At 38.4% G+C, this 27049-nt stretch overlaps 1 protein-coding gene across 2 annotated transcripts in view; it reads right to left on the minus strand.

Moving 5' to 3' along the window:
• Positions 1-27049, minus strand: part of Tmprss11a (transmembrane protease, serine 11a) — a 58766-nt gene that overhangs the window by 19042 nt on the left and 12675 nt on the right. For both annotated transcript variants that reach the window (XM_006534840.2, NM_001033233.2), the window contains exons 2-4: positions 16312-16433; positions 14658-14734; positions 2392-2459 (exon numbers count right to left, since the gene is read on the minus strand). In XM_006534840.2, the coding sequence (XP_006534903.1) occupies positions 2392-2459; positions 14658-14734; positions 16312-16433 (267 nt within the window). The remainder of the gene's footprint in view (positions 1-2391; positions 2460-14657; positions 14735-16311; positions 16434-27049) is intronic.

Raw genomic sequence — 27049 nt, forward strand, 5'->3', positions numbered from 1 at the left:
ATGCCAGAGGTCAGCCCTACGTGTATGTATGGGTAATGCTATATGGGTGATGTTAACTGAACTTAGTACTTAGTAGGGTGTGTGTGTGTGTGTGTGTGTGTGTGTGTGTGTGTGTGTTGTATCCATATATACACATACATGTAATAGTAGGAACAGCGAACACAAATGTGAAGGGAAAATGTTGAGGGCACACAGGAGGAATTTGTAGGATATGATAAAATGCAGAGTACTCAGAGTAGCCTCTGAGGGCTGAAAGAATCTCATGTTCTCTTGGGGAATGAATCAGGTACCCGGTATATGAATCACCTCTACAGCATCGGTGAGAAATGGTTCTCTGATCCCAGGGAAATCATTAAGGTGTGGAAATTTTGCTTTCCTATTGAGACTGTTCCTTGTTTGGCTCTATTTTAAAAATTATGTAGAACTTCAAGTGTCCACCCTTTAATTTTCTGTTAGACAAAGCTTATAGCAATCAACTTCAATTCATTTTAGCAGTGATTTCTTCTTCCATAGACTATTTGAAGGCAGCAGTGTGTGGCCTCTGGCGCCCCCATATGATTACACCTGCTTCCTTCAAGCCCCATCACCTGTGCAAGTGAACTTTCACAGGGACTCACAGTATGGATAGGAAACCATGAAAGATATTCTTTTTTGGAGATGGGGAGGAGAGGGGGAAAACTAAGGTTTTGTTTGGAACTCTCAGGGTGTGTATCTTTATGTGCAACTAACCTGACTTAGATGTTCAAACACAAATGCTAGAAATTTTCTTTTGAGTACTATCTTGTCTTTATATTTATAATACAGCAAAATATACCTATGTGGTTCATTAAAGGTGTTTATAAAGTTGAAAATGATACCTAATGATCTTTCATTCTCCCTATTTCTATACCACAAAACAACTGTTCTAAAAAAATTATAAGTCTAGACTATTTTAATCTTTTGGCTAAAAATTAAGGAAATGATATCGATTCTGAGATGTGATGTGTTACATTCTATTTTGGCTCTAGAATAGGGAAGTATAACTAACTAAAATTTAATGTTAAATTGGGAAATGGGGACCCAAATATATTCCCATCTTAAATAAGAGAAGTTAAGACACTTTACTGAGTTTAAGGTCCACAACAATCGCGTAATCAAAACTGGCTACCAATAAGGAGTTTCTTAGACCCTGGAGATATATCACTACAATGCTACAAAACTTAGAATTCAAAGGCAAAGGGTATACAATGAAGAAGGCTCCAGCATTTATATGCTTTTTACATCCTAAGTTATCCGACCATACTATAACTACATGCAGGAACTGGAGAGATGGCTCAGTCGTTAAGAGCACTTCCTGCTCTTGCAGAAGACCAGAGTTCAGTTTCCCGCACCCACATGGCAGTTCACAGATTCTCGTTGCTCTCTTCTGGCCTCCAAGGGCATAGGACAGGAGTGATGAACATATAGACATGCAGACAAAACACTAATTAGCATAAAATAAAAATAAATTTTTAAATATTCCTCATGGAAGTCATGACTTACCACATGTACAAAAACTCTAATGAACCTTCCACAGTGCGATCTACTGGTAAGAAAAATGGTTGCCACCCTTCCCTTCCAATAAATCCAGCTAAGTGTTCTAGTTGTTTTCATCAAGCTTTTTTTTTTTTTTTTTTAGTGTATGTTTGTTGTACAAAGTTGTGAGTTTCATAATTACATCTTTGTTTGAGTATCTTTTTTCTCTTTGAAATGATTCATTACAAACACTTGGGTTTGTGCCTGTCTGTTCTGCTGTGTGATTGTCTTTCTTTTTCTTTTTCTTTTTTTAAAATAACAAAGTTGAAACCTCTGAGTAATTTCAGCGACTGATATGAGTCTTTCCTCCCCTCCCCACCCAAGCAAAAGGGAGCATCTATTACAACACGATCATCTTTTGGTTGGGGCACGTTGCCTGCCACTAGGGCTTGGTTACGGGTAAAACTTATGATTCCATTTTGTAGTAAACTTTGCCTTCTTGGTGTTTTTGTAACGCCATATCTGTCAGAAGTATAGGAGTTGGTGCATGCAGAGACATGGCCTGGATTTACCCAGGGCTGTGGATTAAGGTGGATTCAGGGCGGCACAGCCAGTGGGTAGGGCTTGAGTGCTCACTCTCTATCAGTTGTAACTGTCTCTTGGGATAACATCGGCATATCGCTACTCTCATCTCCACATCTTAGCTTCTTAATTTTCATATCTTTGAAGTATGAACATGGGTTCAGCCCTGTACCTTGGCTATTGTAGATATATATATGTATATTTTCTGAAGAGTCCTGGTAAAAGGTCTAGAGACACAAGCTATGTGAGGGGGCCTGTGTCCTTTCCCTTTGTTTCTGGAGGCTCACAACCACACCCTTGCCCAAATATACATACGTTAGTCCGACTACGTGGTTTTTGATGTAGCGATTGTTCAAGGCTGAATCTATAAATATTTCATCTACCTGTCATTATTTAAAAAAAGAAAGGCAATGTGTTAGTAGGATATTTTATAATAAAGCTATTAAGGGTAAACAAATAGAATTTTCACAGTAACAATATGATTAAAGTTAGTGATATTTTGCACTAATTCAATTATTTACTCCTCTAAAAAAAAGCCTAGAAAACAATATAGCTCTTACCCACAAGGTATATGTGAATGGCACTTAAAAATGGGTGTTTTTTTAATTGAGTCTTTTAGTGTACTTTACCAGAGCTGTATTTTATTTTTAAATTAACATCAGATAAATTCGTATTATTTCCAACTATTTGCTATATATTAAAGAATCTCATTGCAAAATATCCGAAGGAAAAGGGAGAAAAATGAATTTGGAGTTTCCCATAAGTGTACAGCTTTTACATTTTTACATTTTTTTAAAAAATGGTTCTGAAATATACACAAAAACAATTTGAATGATTTCACCCTGATTCCACACTCTTTCTCATTTTGATCTATGAAAAGAGTTTTTTTTCTTCTGAATTTCTAAATTTAAAAAACAAAATAACTTCTCAGTTTGTAGTAACCTAGGGGTTGTAAATTTCAGAATAATTCTGTAAAAAAAAAACACATAAGCAAAATAATTCATGTTTAAGGGAAATGGTATACAGACTTTTTCACACAGAAGTACATAATAAAAATATAAAACTGCATTGCCATTCATTTATAGTGTATTTAGTATATAATCACTTGCTCTGTAGATCTTTAGATATGACATATACAGGGGGTTGGGTATTAGGGAGAAACAGATTTTTAAATTCATTGCAGACTCTAAGGCTAACCAGAAATGTGTAAGACAATGTTGAAATATCAAGTAAAAGTTATGGAGCTCATTATATACCACCAAGAAAGAAGAAGCATATAAGTTTTGACAGATAAGTATGCAGTTTCAAACTTGCTACATCAAGATGCTGTAGTCTGTCCCAGGTGTGTTTGACCTCAGTACGCTCTAACAACCACTTGGTGGCGATAGTGTCATCTGAATGTAGGTACCCTTGATCTTGAGGAGAAACCAGATGAACTAAATGTGGAAGGGGCAGGGGAGAGGGAGAGAGAGAGAGAGAGAGAGAGAGAGAGAAAGAAAAGGAGGAGGAGGGGGAAGAGGAGGAGGAAGAGGAAGAGGAGATGGGGAGAAAACCAAAGCCCTAAATCCTAAAGGCAAGGGCAGGAAATGCAAGTTTTATTTTTAAAAGAGCAAGATATATAAATGGAGGAAAAATGTTTTATGACTAGTGGATCAAATTATGACTTCTTTACTGTTCTGAAAATTTTATAGATGCTTCATTAGGAGCCAGGACTTTCATTAGTTTAACCCTTACAGTTACTCCATGAAATAAGAGTCATTTGATTCATCGTACATACTCTATCAGTACTATGACATCCCAAATTCTGGGATACCTTTTCTTTTCCAGCAAAGATATGAATGAGTTTGCTAAAAATTCATTGTCATTAAACACCATCTAGTAGAGTCAATGACTTAAAATCCTACCTGTCACTTTAGGGCATTTGTAGCTTTGTAATTAGGAGCTGAGTGTCCTGATATTGAACAAAAGACCCTTTAGGTACTTAGTTTCTGCTTAGTGACTTTGGAATGTGGCAAATTGAATTGAGATTAAGTATTAAGAGGGCAACTGGAGGTTAGTTAGTTGGGTGTTTGATGAAAAAGGTAGGGAGAGGTTGACAATTCAAACAGATACGCCCAGCCATTCAGCTCATTTCCAATCATTCCTGAAGTCACTGTTAGCACATGTCAAGGGCATTTTCTGTAAGATCCTTCCTAATTGACTTATTCTTTGACAGTAATCTATGTTTTCACAGGAGGGTATTTCTAGGTCGAGATTGCAAAACTCACATAGCTCTTCTACTGAGGATTTCATAAAAGCTCCTATTTCCAACATGACCTTAGTTGACCTCCTGTGAACTAAAGGAACTAAAATTGTGCCATTAAAAAAAAATAGATTCTGTTGTTTTATCCTAAGTATGAGAATGTACCATGGAAAACATGATGGAATATACAGTCTTAAAAATAATCACTCATTTCAATTGTAGAGATATGTCCATGTGCCTGCCCACCCATATATGCTCTGCCTGTGTGGAGTGCCAGGGTACCAAATATCCTAGAGATAGAATCTCAGACAGTTGGGAGCCATCAGATGTGGGTGCTGGGAACTGAACACACATTGTCTGGAAGAGCAGTTAATTTTCCTAACCTCTCAGCCAATTCTCCAGCATGACATAATTTAAAAAAAATACCTTGAGTTTTTAGTAAAGCTTACTTGAAGTTACTGTTGCTTCAGGAATGGAGTCAGTAAAATAGGGCATTGGATGTCATTGCATTTAATCCTTGTCAACATCAGCAGACAGTAAATGGCTTCCCAGTCTCTTGCCAGCCTGTCTGTTCAGCCCTCTTTATACCAACACCAGAAGTGGCCTCCATTGTCCTGTGTACTTGACCTTGGACCTATTGGGTCCTTCTACTTTCTGTTAGTCTCTCTTCTCTGAATCCCAGTTATCCTTAGAGATCTCTCCTTAAATCCTCTGGGGTTTAGTTGATCCTTCCTTCTCACTTGGATCTCACTTTCTACTGTCTTGATTTTTCTTATCCAATTTACATGTTTGTATATTTATTAATATAAGCATATTATTCCTTTTATCGATGGTAAATAATTATGTGCAAACATGGTGATTTTGTTTTCCTAGTCTGTAATATTTGTAATGGTAGATATATTGCTTCTTGTTGTAGAATAAATAAATAAAAGAGAGAAATTTTATATCAGAAAGCCTCATGTTTTATATCAGAGAGCCTCATGTTCGATGGTAGCTTTAAATATATCCTTTACATAGACTGAGATCAATGCTTCTATACAAAAAAGCAAAACCGCATGTGGACTCGCTGAAGGAATTCTTTTCATCTTCTCATGGTGTTTCCCAGTAGTTTGTCTCCTTGTGGCAAGTTGCTCTATCCCAAGTCTCCATGTGGTAAATGTTGGACTTAGTATCGCTACTGTCTGCTAACTGTGCTCTAAGTCCAAACTCTTTTGCATGCAAGCACATTTGCTTGTCCCGTCAACAGTCAGAGGTGAATACTATTATCACCTACCTTACTTGGATGAGGAAGTGACTTGCCCTAATTGACACAGCATTGAGTCACAGAATCAGGATCAGGCCTAGGCTGGCAAGCCTCTTGGGTTGATGATGTCTTTACAGTGCTGAACTAAGGCTGAGCACCCAGGGTCCCTCATCACAATGGCCAATGACCTGTGCCTACACGAGCCAGAAACTGCAAAACTCTGACAAAAATAGATAGCAGATCCTAGTACCTTGTACTCTGATACAGTTATAATATTATTTTATTGATTGGAAATTCTAGACACTGCATGTAATGTGCATCTGAAGGCCAGAAGTCAATGTTAGGCATCTTCCTCCAACATCCTTCACCTTTTTATTTTTATTTTTATTTTTTGGCATGGATCCTCACTGAGCCTGGAGCTCACTGATTGGCTAGACTGCCTAGGCAGTGAGATCCAGGGAATCTCCTGTATCTGTCACTCTTGTGCTGCAGGGATAAAAGCTTTGTAAGTGGGTGGTAGGGATCTGAACACAGATTCTCATGCTTACATGGCAAACACTTTAGTGACTGAGCCATGTCCCCCAAATGTGTGTGTGCGGGGGATTAAAAATTGAGCTCTAAATCTTTCCTTCAGGGTTGGGTGGAGTTGGCCTGTCTGAGCATCAGGCAGTGTTTATAGCATTTCCGGGCTCAATGAAGTGAGATAAGTTCTACCTCTCCTGGCTTTGAACACAGAGCTACGTCTACTGGAGAGGGGAGTTGGATCCAGGGTCATCTGAGGTCTGAATATGTGGGTGGAGTGACATGGAAGTGTGGCTTTCTGATTACGTTAAATCAAAAGGGAATGAGATCACTAAACAGGGTGTGATATTTCATAACGTTGTCAGTTTCTTGCACTATTCTTTTTCAATGTCTCTTTGTACAATGCCTGAAGGAAATGCACATCTGTGACTAATCACACATTGCTGGATTTACTGTGCTAGGTAATCATATCCCAACTTGATTAATATCCCTGAGATGGGAGAGGCAAAATACATATGTCTATATTAAAAGGTTACAATAAACTATTATCAAAGATAAAGTGCTAACTTTCAGTGCGCCTCAAAAATTATGATCTACAAGTTATAGCAAATGGGCATCCATTTAAAAATAGTACTAAAGATATTTAAAAGGAGGGATTCCAAAGCAAGGGAGAGAACATCACCATGTAGAAAGCTCATGTCCTTTCCAGGCTTATCTCTTAAATCTCTAATTTGGGGAGATACAGAAAGACAGACAGACACACAGACACAGATTTTATTCAGCCTCTTTTTCACATCTAATATGTCACTGTATTTCCAATAATGGATTAATAATCATATATTATAAGTTATCCAGGGGAGTGAAGACTGTGCCATGCATCTATATTTATCATGATCAAGATGTCTTGTATCGCTGCCCTTCTCAGAAACTTTTCCTCAAAGGGCACACTCATACACAACTTTTGTACAACTATAGATCATTTACACTAAGCATGCATTATGGCCATCAACATTCTTTCTTCATTATACTTGCTTCTATTACTGTTTTCCTCACCAAACACTGATGCCAGGAAAAGATGAGAATACCTTTACATATAAATGATACCAGTATATTAGTTAAGAAAATATATTTCTTATATAAATTAAAAAAAACTAAATGAAAGAATTGTAGGTTTTAATCATTCCATCTTTGACTTTAGCTGAGCCTCTCCATACCAGGAGAACAATTCACTAGAAAAGGACCACCTTTGGAGTTTCCTACATGGCTTTAGGTTTTTCCTCCATCAGTTAGTAGCTGCAGACTTTAAATTCTAAGGCTTAGTTTTCTCACTTGGGGAAGATAATGACATCACTATTATGCAGGTAGATATTAGAGATGAAATATACAATTCTTATTCTTTGGCAGGGTTCACATGAAACAGGTCTATAGTGATCCACACCATTCCTAGTCAGCTATGCCTACCTCAGCTCCAGAAGGAATGCAAGCCTGAGTCCTCAGCAGGGCTCACACACTTTCCATTCCCACATGCTCAGCCCCGGAGCACGAAATGTCTTCTGTTTTCTGCTGGTTTTCAATTATCATTATTGAGACAGGCGCTCACTATGCAGCTCAGGCTTGCCTCAGGCTTGTGATTTCTGAATTGGACTACTATTTTGTTCTGTCTTTGATCTTTCCTCTCATTTACATTTTCTTCACGCTTCCGAATTCAATGTCTTCTTTCAAGACATATATCTACAGCTCAAATCCAAGCAATGGACATCTCTTGTGTCTCTGTCCTCGTATGAATTCAAACATCGGATTTTCTTGAAAAAGTGTTGCTAGGTTGATGTTCTTCACCGTCTTGTCCCAGCTGCTGTTTTTGCTCAGTTACACTTCTGCTGTGGTGTTCATCAAAGGTAAATCCTAAACTCTGACTTCTAATTGGAGTTGTTCCTAAAATAACTCTTTAAAAAATTACTACCTGCAAAATTTATGATGTCTTTGTTTTTAATAGCTGAGTAGGATGAAGACAGATGCAGAGATCCACAGGCAAACGTCAGGCAGAGCTCGCGTGGGCTTGTGGAAGAGTTAGGAATAGAAATGAACAAGGCAGAAGGATTAAGAACACCACAAGAAGACCTAGAGTCAACAAACCTGGGCCACCAACCAGAGATCATGTTGGAGCTGGATCCAGATCTCCTACACATTTGTGGCAAATGTACAACGTGGTTTTCAATGTGGGTACCCTACCAAGTGGAGGGCGGGGGTAGGGGATGGCTTGGTCTCTGATCACCTTCCCCCTACCTAGACTGCCTATTTGGGCTTCAGTGAGAAATGACGTGCCTAGTCCTGCTGTGACCAGATGTCTCAGGATGGGATGAATCCTAAGGGGAGAGGGCACTAGGTAGAATAATTTATAAGTATGAGACTGGGAGGAGAGGAGGGAGTGGGGACTGTGACCAGGATGTAAACTGAATTAAAAAACAAAACAAAACAAAATCTGCAACTCTAGACACACACACACACAAAAAAAACCAAGGATATTTTGAGGGTAGTTGTGGGCCCCGTTTCTGGTGTTTCTGAGCATAAACAAGGCAAAATGAAGAACTTCTTTGGCATGGGAGTAGGCTCGCAGGAAACAGGGAAAGTGAAGTAAACTCAAACTGTTGCCATGGTTTGCAATCTCATGGGAACAGAATAACTGACAGAGAATAATGTGTTGGAAACAAAATGGTCCTGGAAATTTGAGCAATGACACATAGGAAAAACAATTGCATAGATGAATCTTCCAGACGACCCCTGTCCTGGGGACAGATGTTCATTAAGGATGGGAGTCTCAAATCCATAATGCCTGCTCTCATAGCCTCATTGTGTCATCTACCCAGATAATCAAAATGTGTGTTCTTGAGCACATTAGGGTTTTTGTACCTTTGTGTTCCCACCTGTAAGAATCAGATTGTAATTTATCTCCACAAAGGGGTTGTCACTGAGGATTAAGTAGAGTAAATGTATAAAATGCTCAAGATGTTATTTCATTATACACACACACACACACACACACACACACACACACACACAATATCCAGATAGAAATTCATTATCCTATCCATTGTGTGATTTTTATTTTTCTTTACAGTAGTGTAAAAACTGGAGAGTCAGTAGAAACTGTCCTTTGAACACTGAATTTTAATCTTTTCTTGGATTAGCAGTGTGGGGACATGCTCTCCCACTGCTGGCAACAATACTCAGCAACAGATGGGTTTTAGTAATTGTTTTTGCATATGAATACCTAGAATATAACTTGAGCCATCTATCAGTTTATTATAAAACAGGCTTTGTGTGAGATTATTTTATCCAACTCTAGGCTAATGTATTTGTCCTGGGTGTCTTTAGGGTAGCCCAGGCTAAGCTATAACATTTGGTAAGATAGTGCACCACATGACGTTTTGCCTTTTTATATTTTTACCTTCTTTGGGGCTCATTGCAGTAACAAGATAATAACTTAAAGCATATCTTTCCTAGTGCCAGGAAACCAGTCTTCTCTAAAGGATATAAAGGCATGTCTACATCCCTCACAATATTTCTTAGAACTGGGAGTTTTAGCAATATTGGGTCATGAACTCAATTTACGTTTACATCTCCATTGAAATGGATAAAGCTAAAACTATGAGGCAGAACAGGATCTGCAGCCGTCTCTCTTGGCCATCCAATTAGTAGCCACATAGGAAAGAGAAGAAGCTGGTTTTACTCATTAGGATTTAGCAACTATTAAGAGGAGTGGCTCAGGATGAGGCTTGAACCCATCCAGGAAGTCCTCTAAAGGGAGCTCTGTAGGGGAAGGGGAAAGCACCCAGTGATTTAAGCTAGTGAGAGACTACAAAGCTTCTCCTGACCACAGGGATCCTCCTTCATCTGCTTTACCTTTGAGATTCTCCTACATGTTCTGCAGTCTATACACAGTTTAATCCTTAATTATATCCTACCCGGCCTCCCTACTCCATGTGCGTTACTCACATCTCCCCCAAGAGATTGCAGCAACTTGAAAAGACAGATCATATTTCCTTTTCTGAAAGATCTATGTGCCAAGAAAAACAATACACTTAATGCTCATATTAAGAAAAGCTTAGACTGATGCCTGTATGTGGGATATGTTTTTCTAGCTGGACTGCTGTATCTGGCCTCACTGGGAGAGGACATGCCTAGTGGTCCCCACCCACTAAGAAGAGAGGGGAAAGGAAGGATGGTGAGAGGGGTGACTGGGAAGGGGGCAGTGAGCTGGATGTAAAGTGAATAAGTAAAAAAGCAAAATAAAGTTTAAAAAACTTAAAAAACAAACAAGAAAAGCCTAGATTGCTTAATTAGCTGTTTTTGAAAACTAGTTTATTAGATGGTGCTAAAAACTGGTTCTTTGTTAATGGCACAGTTTAGAGTATTCACTAGATGAATTTAGGAGCTAATATAAAACATAAAATCCTAAAATTAGTAGAAGAAACTATGGTAAAGCGTTTTTGACTGACCAGGAGGAAAGGACTATCAAAGAACTTTCAAAATCAGTTACAATGCTCAGAAAATTGGTATGATTGCACAGATTTCCATTTCATAATCAATACAAATAGAAGGTGGAGGTTAAGTGTGGTGTCTACAACAAATGCAAGTTTGGTATCTAGAAATTATATGTAATGCCTGAAAAATGTAAGCAAACAAAAATAAAAAACATAGGCAAAGAATATATACAAAGAATTTGTAGAAGGAAACGCCCCCAAAGCAATGAGGTACTCAGTAATAATTTTAAAAGTACACTTTAAAATAAGGTAATACTTCTACTTTATGCCTAATAGGTTGGCAAATAATACCAAGTAAAGAAAAATAACCCAAAATTATATGATTTGAGCTAGATACTTGTGTATTCCTGTTGTAGGTTGAATGCCAAATGTATTCAACATGTTCGTGTTTTGAAAGCTTCTGTCTAGTTGAGTTGTAGCAAACTTTATCAAAGCACTCAACATTATCAAAATGTAAAGGTATCATTATTTATTATTTTTTCCATAAATGAGACCAAATACCTGACAGACACAACTTGAGGGATGAAATATTATTTTATCTCTGCCCATAGTTTGATAAAGTTCTTTAACAGGGGAAGGATATGGACTCTTTAGCAAGTGAGGCCTAGCTAGCCAAAGTAGGCCACTAGTGACAGGCAGCTGAAGGCTATACAGGATCCCTGGTTTCTAGGGAATTTGTTTTCTCCTTTCTGATTGGCTGTGCCACAGCTATATGCTCACTGCTTTTTCCCAGCTGTGGTGCTGTTTGAGAAGGCTGTGGAACCTTTAGAAAATGAGGCCTGGCAAAGGGACTCAGGCAACCTCAAGCTTACTCCCAGGCCCTGGTTGTACTGCTGTCTGTTTCCTTCCCTACCAAGATTCGAATGTGATCTGTGTCACACATTGCCCCAGCATGGTGTTCTGCCAAGTGCATGGGGCCAATCGACTATGAACCTAGATAAAATAAATATTTCTTCCCTCAAGCTATGTCTGTCAGGTTTTTGGTCTCATCTATGGAATACTTACAAATAATTATCCCTTTCCATTTTGAAGATAGCTCTCTATGACCAAGAAGAAGGTCTTCACCAGATACCAACTCTGCTAAGAACTTGGTATGAAACTTCTGAACTTCCAGAGCTATTTGAAATAAAAGTGTATTGTTTAAGTTACCCTGTCTATGGTATTTTTGGTTATAAAAACAAGGATAGAATAAGACACCCCATTTTGGGAAAGCTGTGCAGGCACACAAATCAATATGTACTGCAGACCAGAGAACGCACTGATTCAGCCACTCTCAAGAACTGTCGTTAACCAGCCAGTGAAAGTATGCAAAGTGAACCAGCAGTTCTGCTTCCATAAATACTAGGATGTATCAATAACAGGAAAAGGAGGGGTGTGATTAGGGCATTTCTTACAATGACTAGCAGAAACAAGGGTAAGAAACGGCAGATCCAAACTATTTTGAGGAAGTTACAATGAATTCCATACACGATCAGTGGAATGGATAGGTCTTTCAAAAGGATTTGCATAAAAACAGAATGGAGCAGATATGGTCTGTAACACAAGAGGAAAGTCTGAAGTATGCTCACATAAAACAAAATGTCGTTTTTCAAGAAAGATTTCAACAAAACAAACAAAAATTCTCATAAAACAGAATGGTGATCTGAAGGGGAAGGGATATGTATGTGTTTTATGATGATAAAGGACATTCACTATGGAGCAGATCATGTAGTTCCATACCTTGGTTGGTTAAAGTACCTGTCACATAAATATGTAGTGCCACCCAGTGAAGGCCTGGAATATGCCCCTGAGAATATTATGTCTGTTTATTTAAGTCAATTATTTAAGTCAATGTCTGTCCCTGGGGCACTTACATGCCTAGAAACTCACACATAACTGACTCTTGAAAATCTACTTCAAACTCAGTTTCTGTTACACATGTATGTCCAAATTTTGTTTATTTCTTTTATTTTTTTAAATAATAAAAGATAATAAGAATGAGATACAACAAAAAGCTAACACATCAACATTGGACAAAACAACCAAATAGAAGAAAAAGAACCTAAGAGAAGTTGTAAGAATCAGAGACCCAATCATTTTCATGCTCAATAATCCCATAAAAATACTAAGCTGGAAGTGGTGCTATAGAAGCAGAAGACTTGCTGCAGACTCGTGCAGGCCCTGGGTATGATGCTCGGCCTTTGTGAGTTCTTACGTTGCTTATTTATTTTCATACCTATTGCAATCCTACCTATATAGCTCAGTAAAGCTAAGGTTTATTAATTTTTATGTATTCAAAAAATAACAACAAAATTGGATGTAGACTAAGTAAAAGAAGTTCAATATTCTCAATAACTGATAATACTTTTATCTCTGAAAGAATTAATTTTTCAAGCAATACACACACATATATAATATATGTGATATATAATATATTATATATATGATATAATGTGTGTGTGTGTGAAAGTATTTCTTCTTCTTCTTCTGTGTAGCCTTAACTCTGTAGACCAGGCTGGCGTCAAACTCACAGATTCACCTGCCTCTGCCTCTAGAGTGATGAGACTAAAGTTGTGCACCACTACCATCCAGTTATGTATCAGAAAGTCACTTGAGGTAAAACTAATTGGGTGATACACACACACACACACACACACACACACACACACACACACACACACAAACACATATACACACACACAGACACACAGACACACACACACCTCATTCTGGGAATTCTCAAGAATATACTGCAAATGCCATTGCCCAGTATACTCTGGATGCAAAAGCATAGGAGGACACAAATCAATCTATAAACACAAACTTTATGTTGGGACATGAAAATGCAAGATAAAAAAACTGTAAAACTTAATGACAATTGAGACTATGCATTAGAAACATGATTTATAACATTCCTGCAAGCATGTTGTAGTTGCACATGTTACATGTAGGAATATGGTGACATGGAAAACATGACAATGGATTTGATAATGGAAATATTTTAAGGAGAAAAGTCTTGATTAAAATATGAAGTATTGGGCCTGGAGAGATGGCTCAGTGGTTCAGAGCACTGGTTGTTTTTCAGGAGGTCCTGAGTTTATTCCCCAGCATCTACATGGTGGCTCACAGTCATCTATAATGATATCTGGTACCCTCTTCTGACATGCAGGTGTACATTCAGATAGAACATTCATATATGAAATAAATGAATCTTTAACATATGAAGAATAATCATTATTTACTTCCTTTTAAATGACTTAACCTTTTGTGCTTCCTTTAGACAAGTTAAACTGAGCAGTTCTTGAGTGAGGATTCATGGACATTCAGAACATTACTCTATAAAACCAAGAAGACGTTTTTCTTTTGGAAGGGGCTCTGGACTTTTTAGCTTTAACAAGTTTGTTAACACTAACTATAAATATCATGAAGTAAATCTTGGCTTCTTCTCTTTACTAACACATTACAAGGCAAAACTGATATCTTTGTTGTCTTTTCATAGCTATTTTAAAAAAGATTTTATTTATTTATTTTATATATGTGATGAGTACATTGTAACTGTCTTCAGACACTCCAGAAGAGGGCATCAGATCTCATTACAGATGGTTGTGAGCCACCATATGGTTGCTGGGAATTGAACTCAGGACCTCTGGAAGAGCAGTCAGGGATCTTATCCTCTGAGCCATCTCTCCAGCCCCTTTCATAGCTATTTTTAAAACTGTGAAAGGTGGTTTTATAAGAAACATGTTGCAACCATCAAAGAGTTCTAATGAAACTAGAGTTTTCTGTTAGGAAAACCTCTTAGAGAAATTAGAGATAATCTTTCATCATTTAAGGAGAGATTCAAGTCAAAGCCCCAATTTATTAGACAGTCACATTCCCTCATTCCAACTCTACCTATACCATGAAATAGAAGATAAACTGATCTAAGGTGAGGGGCTAGAGAGCTACAAGTGGATGCTAATGTGGGTGGTATGAAAATTATGGTTTTGAAAATAAAATAAATGAACCACAAAATTCTGGTAGTATTCTGTAAGATAAATTGTGTCTGACTTACCAAATTTTCATTCGTCTCTTGTAAGTCCTTCAGTTGATTTGAGCTCTTTTGTCCTGAGTTGCTATTGACTTGAATATCTGAAATTGTAAAGGTTCCCTTATAATATTCCATTTTCTGGCCTATGATGATAATGAACAGTAGAAAATGCATAAGCTATGCAAAGACTTCTGGATACAAGACATAACTATAATGAGCCAGAAGTGAAGCTGTAAATTTATCATCAAATCTCTTTCTAGTTGAACTTAATAAAAATATAGTAGCATATTAACATAGTTTTATGTTAATAATAGTAGCTGATATTTGTTGAATCTTTACTATGTGCAGAGCCTCACATGCATCTTTTCATCACAACTCCAGATTCTTGAGGTTGGCATGAGTTCCATTTTATAAAGGAGAGAAGTAAGACACAATAAAATCAACTACCTTGACGCGTGTTATACAACCAACAGGCGGTTTTTACAGAAGTTTCAATTTTACAGTGAGGCTCCAGAGTTTGGGTATTCATTGCTATGTTTCCTTGTGTGTGTTGAGGTATAGACAAACCAGGAGTAGAGGTAAGTGAGTATTCTTGCATACTCTTACTTGTGGAGAAAGACCCAAGTACAATGAAGGAAATCATCAAGAAAAAGGCTGTCAGTGACTGCAAGTGAAAACAGTTTGTAACTGTGGTATCAGTGAGCTGTCTGGCTATCAGCGATGAAAAGAAAAGCAAGCAGAGCCTGTTGCCAACAGTTAAAGGTCCTTTTGTATAACTAATGTGGATCTTTTGTCATTGGTATAAGCTGCTGTTGGGGTTTCAGTATGAGTCTCAGAATGTGCTAGAAAGTCATTTCATTTTCATCTCATAAAACAAGCTTTTCCCAGTTGCTAAGTCTTTATAGATGATCTAGGTGTGTGTTTAGGGCTACCGACCTCTGGATCTGAATGAGTACATGGGCCACGTGTTGCATATTCTTGAGAAGATTAAGGCCTTCTCTCTTGATTTTTGTATTCTTTGTGTGCATGTTGTTTATATTAAAGAAGGCACATTTTGTTAAAACACTATTTCCTTTATTACCTTGGAAACTGACTCAGCCTCTTGTTGCTCCCAATTCGGGTTTAAGGCTCTTGTAAGTTGCAGGTAAAAGAATTTATTCTAACAATAGAAGGAGGTGATCCACCTTTTGGATTGTAAACATACAGAAGTGTCTAAAGGTCTTTATCTGCTTTCTGCCAGCATTTATATTAAATGATCAATTAATGAGAAAAGTGACATAATATGAAACAATACACGTGACTACCTTGAGCTTCTCATTTATATAGCACACATACATCACTTGAGTGTTACATTTTAGAGATTTGTCAAAAAACGTAAATGGTTTATACTTAGCAAAGAATGATATCGTGCAGAGAGAGCATCATTTGTGTTAATGTAAATATATTAGATAATAAAAACAAAACCTTTAAATACTGTTTTAGGAGAACATTTTTCTAAGAGTACGAGATAATATTAAGTCATAACTTATATGTAATTTTAAATTTCTTTATTTTATTAGATATGTGTTTCTGTCAGGGGAGACACATAAAATATTCTGAGTGGGGACAGTCCCAGGTAAAAGTGTGACTCATTTACACTGTGCTATGTGCAAAGGTGAGAGTCATAACTGTCCCTTACCGAACACGAGGAAGAGAGCCAGAAGTCCAATGGTCACTACCACCATCATCAGGGAGAGAGCAGAGAGAAGGGTAACCATCCATTGCTTCAGATCTCTGTTGTGGGTGCCATATCCTGCCACTCTGCATAAAGGAACACCATGGTTATGCTTTCATGGGTGTAGTTACAGGTTTGCTAGTTGTGCTTGGATAAATCCACATTGCTATATGCATCCTTTAATACCAGGAGGACATTATTTTGATTTTGATTAAAGTCATTTTGGTCCTGTGAGGAGATACTGAAAAGAGTAGACCTGGGAATTGCATTCTTGCCCATGGTTTCTGCTTCCAGAGACATTCCAGGGATGCAGGGATGGTGTAATATATGGAAATCCATCAATGTAATCCATTATATAAACAAACTCAAAGACAAAAACCACATGATCATCTCCTTAGACGCGGAGAAAGCATTTGACAAAATCCAACACTCATTTATGCTAAAAGTCTTGGAAAGATCAGGAATTCAAGGCCCATACATAAACATGATAAAAACAATCTACAGCAAATGAGTAGCCAACATCAAAGTAAATGGTGAGAAGCTGGAAGCAATCCTGCCAAAATCAAGGACTAGACAAGGCTGCCCACTTTCTCCCTACTTATTCAACATTGTACTTGAAGTCCTAGCCAGAGCAATTCGACAACAAAAGGAGATCAAGGGGATACAAATTGGAAAGGAAGAAGTCAAAATATCAATTTTTGCAGATGATATGATAGCATATATAAGTGACCCTAAAAATTCCACCAGAGAACTCCTAAACCTGATAAACAGCTTCAATGAATTAGCTGGATATAAAATTAACTCAAACAAGTCAATGGCCTTTCTCTACACAAAGAATAAACAGGCTGAGAAAGAAATTAGGGAAATAACACCCTTCTCAATAGTCACAAATAATATAAAATACCTTGGCATGACTCTAACTAAGGAATTGAAAGATCTGTATGATAAGAACTTCAAGTCTCTGAAGAAAGAAATTAAAGAAGATCTCAGAAGACAGAAAGATCTCCCATGCTCATGGATTGGCAGGATCAATATTATAAAGATAGCTATCTTGCCAAAAGCTATCTACAGATTCAATGCAATCCCCATCAAAATGCCAACTCAAATTTTCAATGAATTAGAAATGGCAATCTGCAAATTCATCTGGAATAACAAAAAACTTAAGATAGCAAAAACTCTTCTCAAGGATAAAAGAACCTCTGGTGGAATCACCATGCCTGACCTAAAGCTGTACTACAGAGCAATTGTGATAAAAACTGCATGTTACTGGTATAGTGACAGACAAGTAGACCAATGGAATAGAATTGAAGACCCAGAAATGAACCCACACACCTATGGTCACTTGATCTTTGACAAGGGTGCTAAAACCATCCATTGGAAAAAAGACAGCATTTTCAACAAATGGTGCTGGCACAACTGGCGGTTATCATGTAGAAGAATGAGAATTGATCCATTCCTATCTCCTTGAACTAAGGTCAAATCTAAGTGGATCAAGGAACTCCACATAAAACCAGAGACACTGAAACTTATAGAGGAGAAAGTAGGGAAAAGCCTCGAAGATATGGGTACAGGGGAAAAATTCCTGAATAGAACAGCAATGGCTTGTGCTGTAAGAACGAGAATCGATAAATGGGACCTCATAAAATTGAAAAGCTTCTGTAAGGCAAAAGTGCCATCAATAAGACAAAAAGGCCACCAACAGATTGGCAAAGGATCTTTACCTATCCTAAATCAGATAGGGGACTAATATCCAATATATATAAAGAACTCAAGAAGATGGACTCCAGAAAATCAAATAACCCCATTAAAAATGGGGCTCAGAGCTAAACAAAGAATTCTCACCTGAGGAATACCGAATGGCTGAGAAGCACCTGAAAAAATGTTCAGCATCCTTAATCATTAGAGAAATGCAAATCAAAACAACCCTGAGATTCCACCTCACACCAGTTAGAATGGCTAAGATTAAAAATTCAGGTGACAGCAGATGCTGGCAAGGATGTAGAGAAAGAGGAACACTCTTCCATTGTTGGTGGGATTGCAAACTTGTACAACCACTCTGGAAATCAGTCTGGCAGTTTCTCAGAAAATTGGACGTAGTAGTACCGGAGGATCCCGCAATACCTCTCCTGGGCATATATCCAGAAGATGTTCCAACTGGTAAGAAAGACACATGCTTCACTATGTTCATAGAAGTCTTGTTTATAATAGCCAGAAGCTGGAAAGAACCCAGATGCCCCTCAACAGAGGAATGGATACAAAAAATTTGTTACATTTACACAATGGAGTACTACTCAGCTATTAAAAAGAATGAATTTATGAAATTCCTAGGGAAATGGATGGACCTGGAGGGCATCATCCTGAGTGAGGTAACCCAATCACAAAAGAACTTACATGGTATGTACTCCCTGATAAGTGGATATTAGCCCAGTAAGTTAGAATACCCAAGATATAATACACAATTTGTAAAACACATGAAACTGAAGAAGAAGGAAGACCAAAGTGTGGACACTTTGCCCCTTAGAATTGGGAACAAAAAAACCATGGAAGGAGTTACAGAGAGAAAGTTTGGAGCTGAGATGAAAGGATCAACTATCTAGAGACTGCCATATCCAGGCATCCATCCCATAATCAGCCTCCAAATGCTGACACCATTGCATACACTAATAAGATTTTGCTGAAAGGACCCTGATATAGCTCTCTCTTGTGAGGCTATTCTTGGGCCTATCGAACACAGAAGTGGATGCTCACAGTCAGCTATTGGATGGAACACAGGGCCCCCAATGGAGGAGCACGAGAAAGTACTCAAAGAGCTAAAGGGATCTGCAACCCTATAGGTGGAACCTCAATATGACATGGAGCTTGTGTCTCTAGCTGCAATGTATCAGAAGATGACCTAGTCGGCCCTCAGTGGAAAGAGAGGCCCATTGGTCTTGCAAACTTTATATGACTAAGTACAGGGGAATGTCAGGGCCCAGAAGTGGGAGTGTGTATGTGTGGGAGAGTATGGGGGAGGGCATGGGTGACTTTTGGGATAGCATTGGAAATGTAAATGAAGAAAATACCTAATAAAAAAAGGAAAAAAAATGTACCTTAATTTATAACATATGTTCTTTCATGAAATCATTGCTATGAATGGGTTATTTTCAATATCACAAGCTCATCATTCTCTCTCCTAAAATTAAGAATGCTCATTCTTCTAATGGCCCGTCTACCTTCAAATTGCTTTTTGACTTCATAGAATTTATAGTTGTTTTACACCAGCCAGGATACAATCTCATTTTATACAGGTCAATGCAGAGTACTTGGTAATTATGGCTTATAAGTCTCTTTTTCTAAAAAACAACCACACTTTCTTTGAAGTTTGAATGTCATTGAGATGTTGAGAAAATCAAACTAACAGTTTTTAGATAGTTTCACCCTCTGTTCTTGTCTTATGCTTCTTTGTGGTACCAACCAACTTGCTTTTCTAATTTCCTTTTAACTGGAATTTACATCTAAAACCTTAATTAGGTTTTGGTTCAATTCATTAACAGAAATACTTTATATGTGCTAATGTGTGCTTCATATTTCATTAAACTGTGGGTGGAGAAAATTGTCACAGTTTTGGATTAAAAAACAAACAAACAAACCTGCTTTTCTTCTACTAACTTTTTGTGAACAATTGTGTTCACTGTGTTGTATCAAGTGGTTGTATGAGAGCTCACCACACAGAATCGACTGGAAGTCCTCGTGGGGTGCTGTGGTTTAGGGCATCTTTTCCCACTAAAAGCTGATGGTACAGAATAAATTTATAAACGTATAAGCTACAAGTATGCTAAATCAATATTGCATACAAATTACAAGATATCTCCAGAGAGGTCGCCAGCCCCTGTAACTTTAATGGTCCACTTCAAAAATTTCCCTATTTCACTATTATGTGACTTATTTACTTGTTTTTTTAGTTTGTCATTTCATCTTTATATATTGATAACAATATTTCCTCAGGAGCAAGAGTCATTCTTCATATTTCCTCCACAGCATTTATTGAAATGTTTTGTTCTAAGTCAACATTCAGTGTATAGTGGTTATTTAATTTTGGGGGATATAAAGCCATTTTGATAAGTTAATGGCAAGGTTAAAAAAACATACAATAGTTTGAGCCTAGATAGTAAATTAAAGGACAGATTTCAGATGGGCATGCCACAGTACATGTGGAAAAGCCCATAAAACTTCAAGACTACACAACAAATTTCAGGCAACTGAGGAAATCTGGAGACACAGAGATGGATCTTCCTAGGGAAGAACTTGTCAATGGCTGTCCAGTGCCAAATGATCAGCTCCAAAACATATGTACAAGTAACAGTACACGGTCTGAGCAGGTTATAGTTAGGAATAGGCATGAATACACATATACATATACTCATGCATCCTTGCATGCAATAACCACAAATGAAATAAGAGGTCATAGATTTGATGGAGTGGAAGACTTAGGAGGGAGAAAATGGAAGGGAGTAATGTTGTAATTATACAAATTTTAAAAGAATACATTTGGCAGCAGTGGTCGCCATCTTGGTTCCGGGACTCAGCAGAACTTAGGAAATTAGTCTGAACAGGTTAGAGGGTGCGCCAGAGAACCGGACAGCTTCTGGGACGGGCAGAAGCACAGAGCCGCTGAGGCAGCACCCTTGGCGGGCCGCAGACAGCCAGCCACCGTCCAGACCAGAGGACAGGTGTCCGCCTGGCTCGGGAGGCGGCCTCAGCCTCAGGAGCAGCAGTCACCATCTTGGTTCCAAGACTCCCTGGAACTTAGGAATTTAGTCTGCACAGGTGAGAGTCTGCACCACAGAAGCTGACAGCTTCTGGGAACTGCCAAAGCAACACAGCTTCTGAGAGAGGCCCTGTTTTGGGCCTTCTTCTTCGACCAGGAGGAGGTCCAAAAACAAGATATCTGCGCACCTTCCCTGTAAGAGAGCTTGCCAGCAGAGAGTGCTCTGAGCACTGAAACTCAGAGGAGAGAATCTGTCTCCCAGGTCTGCTGAGAGACGGTAACAGAATCACCAGAAGAACAATCTCTAAACAGAGTCAACTATAACTACTAACTCCAGAGATTACCAGATGGCGAAAGGTAAACATAGGAATCCTACTAACAGGAACCAAGACCACTCACCATCATCAGAACCCAGCACTCCCACTTCGCCCAGTCCAGGGCACCCCAACACACCCGAAAACTTAGACCTAGATTTAAAAGCATATCTCATAATGATGGTAGAGGACATCAAGAAGGACTTTAATAAATCACTTAAAGAAATACAGGAGAACACTGCTAAAGAGTTACAAGTCCTTAAAGAAAAACAGGAAAACACAATCAAACAGGTAGAAGTCCTTACAGAAAAAGAGGAAAAAACATACAAACAGGTGATGGAAATGAACAAAACCATACTAGACCTAAAAAGGGAAGTAGACACAATAAAGAAAACTCAAAGTGAGGCAACACTGGAGATAGAAACCCTAGGAAAGAAATCTGGAACCATAGATTTGAGCATCAGCAACAGAATACAAGAGATGGAAGAGAGAATCTCAGGTGCAGAAGACTCCATAGAGAACATCGGCACAACAATCAAAGAAAATGGAAAATGCAAAAAGATCCTAACTCAAAATATCCAGGAAATCCAGGACACAATGAGAAGACCAAACCTACGGATAATAGGAGTGGATGAGAATGAAGATTTTCAACTCAAAGGACCAGCAAACAAAATTATTCAACAAAATTATTGAAGAAAACTTCCCAAATATAAAGAAAGAGATACCTATGAACATACAAGAAGCCTACAGAACTCCAAATAGACTGGACCAGAAAAGAAATTCCTCCCGACACATAATAATCAGAACAACAAATGCACTAAATAAAGATAGAATACTAAAAGCGGTAAGGGAAAAAGGTCAAGTAACATACAAAGGCAAGCCTATCAGAATTACACCAGATTTTTCACCAGAGACTATGAAAGCCAGAAGAGCCTGGACAGATGTTATACAGACACTAAGAGAACACAAATTCCAGCCCAGGCTACTATACCCAGCCAAACTCTCAATTACCATAGATGGAGAAACCAAAGTATTCCACGACAAAACCAAATTCACACATTATCTCTCCACGAATCCAGCCCTTCAAAGGTTAATAACAGAAAAAAACCAATACAAGAACGGGAACAATGCCCTAGAAAAAACAAGAAGGTAATCCCTCAACAAACCTAAAAGAAGACAGCCACAAGAGCAGAATGCCAACTTTAACAACGAAAATAACAGGAAGCAACAATTACTTTTCCTTAATATCTCTTAACATCAATGGTCTCAACTCCCCAATAAAAAGACATAGACTAACAAACTGGCTACACAAACATGACCCATCATTTTGCTGTTTACAGGAGACACATCTCAGAGAAAAAGATAGACACTACCTCAGAATAAAAGGCTGGAAAACAATTTTCCAAGCAAATGGTATGAAGAAACAAGCTGGAGTAGCCATCCTAATATCTGATAAGATTGACTTCCAACCCAAAGTCATCAAAAAAGACAAGGAGGGGCACTTTGTTCTCATCAAAGGTAAAATCCTCCAAGAGGAACTCTCAATTCTGAATATCTATGCTCCAAATACAAGGGCAGCCACATTCATTAAAGAAACTTTAGTAAAGCTCAAAGCACACATTGCACCTCACACAATAATAGTGGGAGACTTCAACACACCACTTTCACCAATGGACAGATCATGGAAACAGAAACTAAACAGGGACACACTGAAACTAACAGAAGTGATGAAACAAATGGATCTGACAGATATCTACAGAACATTTTATCCTAAAACAAAAGGATATACCTTCTTCTCAGCACCTCATGGTACCTCCTCCAAAATTGACCACATAATAGGTCACAAAAGAGGCCTCAACAGATTCAAAAATATTGAAATTGTCCCATGTATCCTATCAGATCACCATGCACTAAGGCTGATCTTCAATAACAAAAAAAATAACAGAAAGCCAACACTCACGTGGAAACTGAAGAACACTCTTCTCAATGATACCTTGGTCAAGGAAGGAATAAAGAAAGAAATTAAAGACTTTTTAGAGTTTAATGAAAATGAAGCCACAACGTACCCAAACCTTTGGGACACAATGAAAGCATTTCTAAGATGGAAACTCATAGCTCTGAGTGCCTCCAAGAAGAAACGGGAGAGAGCACATACTAGCAGCTTGACAACACATCTAAAAGCTCTAGAAAAAAAGGAAGCAAATTCACCCAAGAGGAGTAGACGGCAGGAAATAATCAAACTCAGGGGTGAAATCAACCAAGTGGAAACAAGAAGAACTATTCAAAGAATTAACCAAACGAGGAGTTGGTTCTTTGAGAAAATCAACAAGATAGATAAACCCTTAGCTAGACTCACTAGAGGGCACAAGGACAAAATCCTAATTAACAAAATCAGAACTGAAAAGGGAGACATAACAACAGATCCTGAAGAAATCCAAAACACCATCAGATCCTTCTACAAAAGGCTATACTCAACAAAACTGGAAAACCTGGACGAAATGAACAAATTTCTGGACAGATACCAGGTACCAAAGTTGAATCAGGATCAAGTTGACCTTCTAAACAGTCCCATATCCCCTAAAGAAATAGAAGCAGTTATAAATATTCTCCCAGCCAAAAAAAGCCCAGGACCAGACGGGTTTAGTGCAGAGTTCTATCAGACCTTCAAAGAAGATCTAATTCCAGTTCTGCACAAACTTTTTCACAAGATAGAAGAAGAAAGTACTCTACCCAACTCATTTTATGAAGCCACTATTACTCTGATACCTAAACCACAGAAAGATCCAACAAAGATAGAGAACTTCAGACCAATTTCTCTTATGAATATCGATGCAAAAATCCTCAATAAAATTCTCGCTAACCGAATCCAAGAACACATTAAAGCAATCATCCATCCTGACCAAGTAGGTTTTATTCCAGGGATGCAGGGATGGTTTAATATACAAAAATCCATCAATGTAATCCACTATATAAACCAACTCAAAGACAAAAACCACATGATCATCTCGTTAGATGCAGAAAAAGCATTTGACAAGATCCAACACCCATTCATGATAAAAGTTCTGGAAAGATCAGGAATTCAAGGCCCATACCTAAACATGATAAAAGCAATCTACAGCAAACCAGTAGCCAACATCAAAGTAAATGGAGAGAAGCTGGAAGCAATCCCACTAAAATCAGGGACTAGACAAGGCTGCCCACTTTCTCCCTACCTTTTCAAAATAGTACTTGAAGTATTAGCCAGAGCAATTCGACAACAAAAGGAGATCAAGGGGATACAAATTGGAAAGGAGGAAGTCAAAATATCACTTTTTGCAGATGATATGATAGTATATATAAGTGACCCTAAAAATTCCACCAGAGAATTCCTAAACCTGATAAACAGCTTCGGTGAAGTAGCTGGATATAAAATTAACTCAAACAAGTCAATGGCCTTTCTCTACACAAAGAATAAACAGGCTGAGAAAGAAATTAGGGAAACAACACCCTTCTCAATAGTCACAAATAATATAAAATATCTCGGAGTGACTCTAACTAAGGAAGTGAAAGATCTGTATGATAAAAGCTTCAAGTCTCTGAAGAAAGAAATTAAAGAAGATCTCAGAAGATGGAAAGATCTCCCATGCTCATGGATTGGTAGGATCAACATTGTAAAAATGGCTATCTTGCCAAAAGCAATCTACAGATTCAATGCAATCCCCATCAAAATTCCAACTCAATTCTTCAACGAATTAGAAGGAGCAATTTGCAAATTCATCTGGAATAACAAAAAACCTAGGATAGCAAAAACTCTTCTCAAGGATAAAAGAACCTCTGGTGGAATCACCATGCCTGACCTAAAGCTTTACTACAGAGCAATTGTGGTAAAAACTGCATGTTACTGGTATAGAGACAGACAAGTAGACCAATGGAATAGAATTGAAGACCCAGAAATGAACCCACACACCTATGGTCACTTGATCTTCGACAAGGGAGCTAAAACCATCCAGTGGAAGAAAGACAGCATTTTCAACAATTGGTGCTGGCACATCTGGTTGTTATCATGTAGAAGAATGCGAATTGATCCATACTTATCTCCTTGTACTAAGGTCAAATCTAAATGGATCAAAGAACTTCACATAAAACCAGAGACACTGAAACTTATAGAGGAGAAAGTGGGGAAAAGCCTTGAAGATATGGGCACAGGGGAAAAATTCCTGAACAGAACAGCAATGGCTTGTGCTGTAAGATCGAGAATTGACAAATGGGACCTAATGAAACTCCAAAGTTTCTGCAAGGCAAAAGACACCGTCAATAAGACAAAAAGACCACCAACAGATTGGGAAAGGATCTTTACCTATCCTAAATCAGATAGGGGACTAATATCCAACATATATAAAGAACTCAAGAAGGTGGACTTCAGAAAATCAAATAACCCCATTAAAAAATGGGGCTCAGAACTGAACAAAGAATTCTCACCTGAGGAATACCGAATGGCAGAGAAGCACCTGAAAAAATGTTCAACATCCTTAATCATCAGGGAAATGCAAATCAAAACAACCCTGAGATTCCACCTCATACCAGTCAGAATGTCTAAGATAAAAAATTCAGGTGACAGCAGATGCTGGCAAGGATGTGGAGAAAGAGGAACACTCCTCCATTGTTGGTGGGATTGCAGGCTTGTATAACCACTCTGGAAATCCGTCTGGCGGTTCCTCAGAAAATTGGACATAGTACTTCCGGAGGATCCAGCAATACCTTTCCTGGGCATATATCCAGAAGATGCCCCAACTGGTAAGAAGGACACATGCTCCACTATGTTCATAGCAGCCTTATTTATAATAGCCAGAATCTGGAAAGAACCCAGATGCCCCTCAACAGAGGAATGGATACAGAAAATGTGGTACATCTACACAATGGAGTACTACTCAGCTATTAAAAGAATGAATTTATGAAATTCCTAGGGAAATGGATTGACCTGGAGGGCATCATCCTGAGTGAGGTAACACATTCACAAAGGAACTCACACAATATGTACTCACTGATAAGTGGATATTAGCCCAAAACCTAGGACACCCAAGATATAAGATACAATTTCCTAAACACATGAAACTCAAGAAAAATGAAGACTGAAGTGTGGACACTATACCTCTCCTTAGAAGTGGGAACAAAACACCCTTGGAAGGAGTTACAGAGACAAAGTTTGGAGCTGAGATGAAAGGATGGACCATGTAGAGACTGCCTTATCCAGGGATCCACCCCATAATCAGCATCCAAACGCTGAAAACATTGCATACACTAGCAAGATTTTATCAAAAGGACCCAGATGTAGCTGTCTCTTGTGAGACTATGCCGGGGCCTAGCAAACACAGAAGTGGATGCTCACAGTCAGCTAATGGATGGATCACAGGGCTCCCAATGGAGGAGCTAGAGAAAGTACCCAAGGAGCTAAAGGGATCTGCAACCCTATAGGTGGATCAACATTATGAACTAACCAGTACCCCGGAGCTCTTGACTCTAGCTGCATATGTATCAAAGGATGGCCTAGTCGGCCATCACCGGAATGAGAGGCCCATTGGACACACAAACTTTATGTGCCCCAGAACAGGGGAACGCCAGGGCCAAAAAGGGGGAGTGGGCGGGTAGGGGAGTGGGGGTGGGT

This window comes from Mus musculus, chromosome 5 (assembly GCF_000001635.26).
Source record: "Mus musculus strain C57BL/6J chromosome 5, GRCm38.p6 C57BL/6J".
Taxonomy (NCBI): domain Eukaryota; kingdom Metazoa; phylum Chordata; class Mammalia; order Rodentia; family Muridae; genus Mus; species Mus musculus.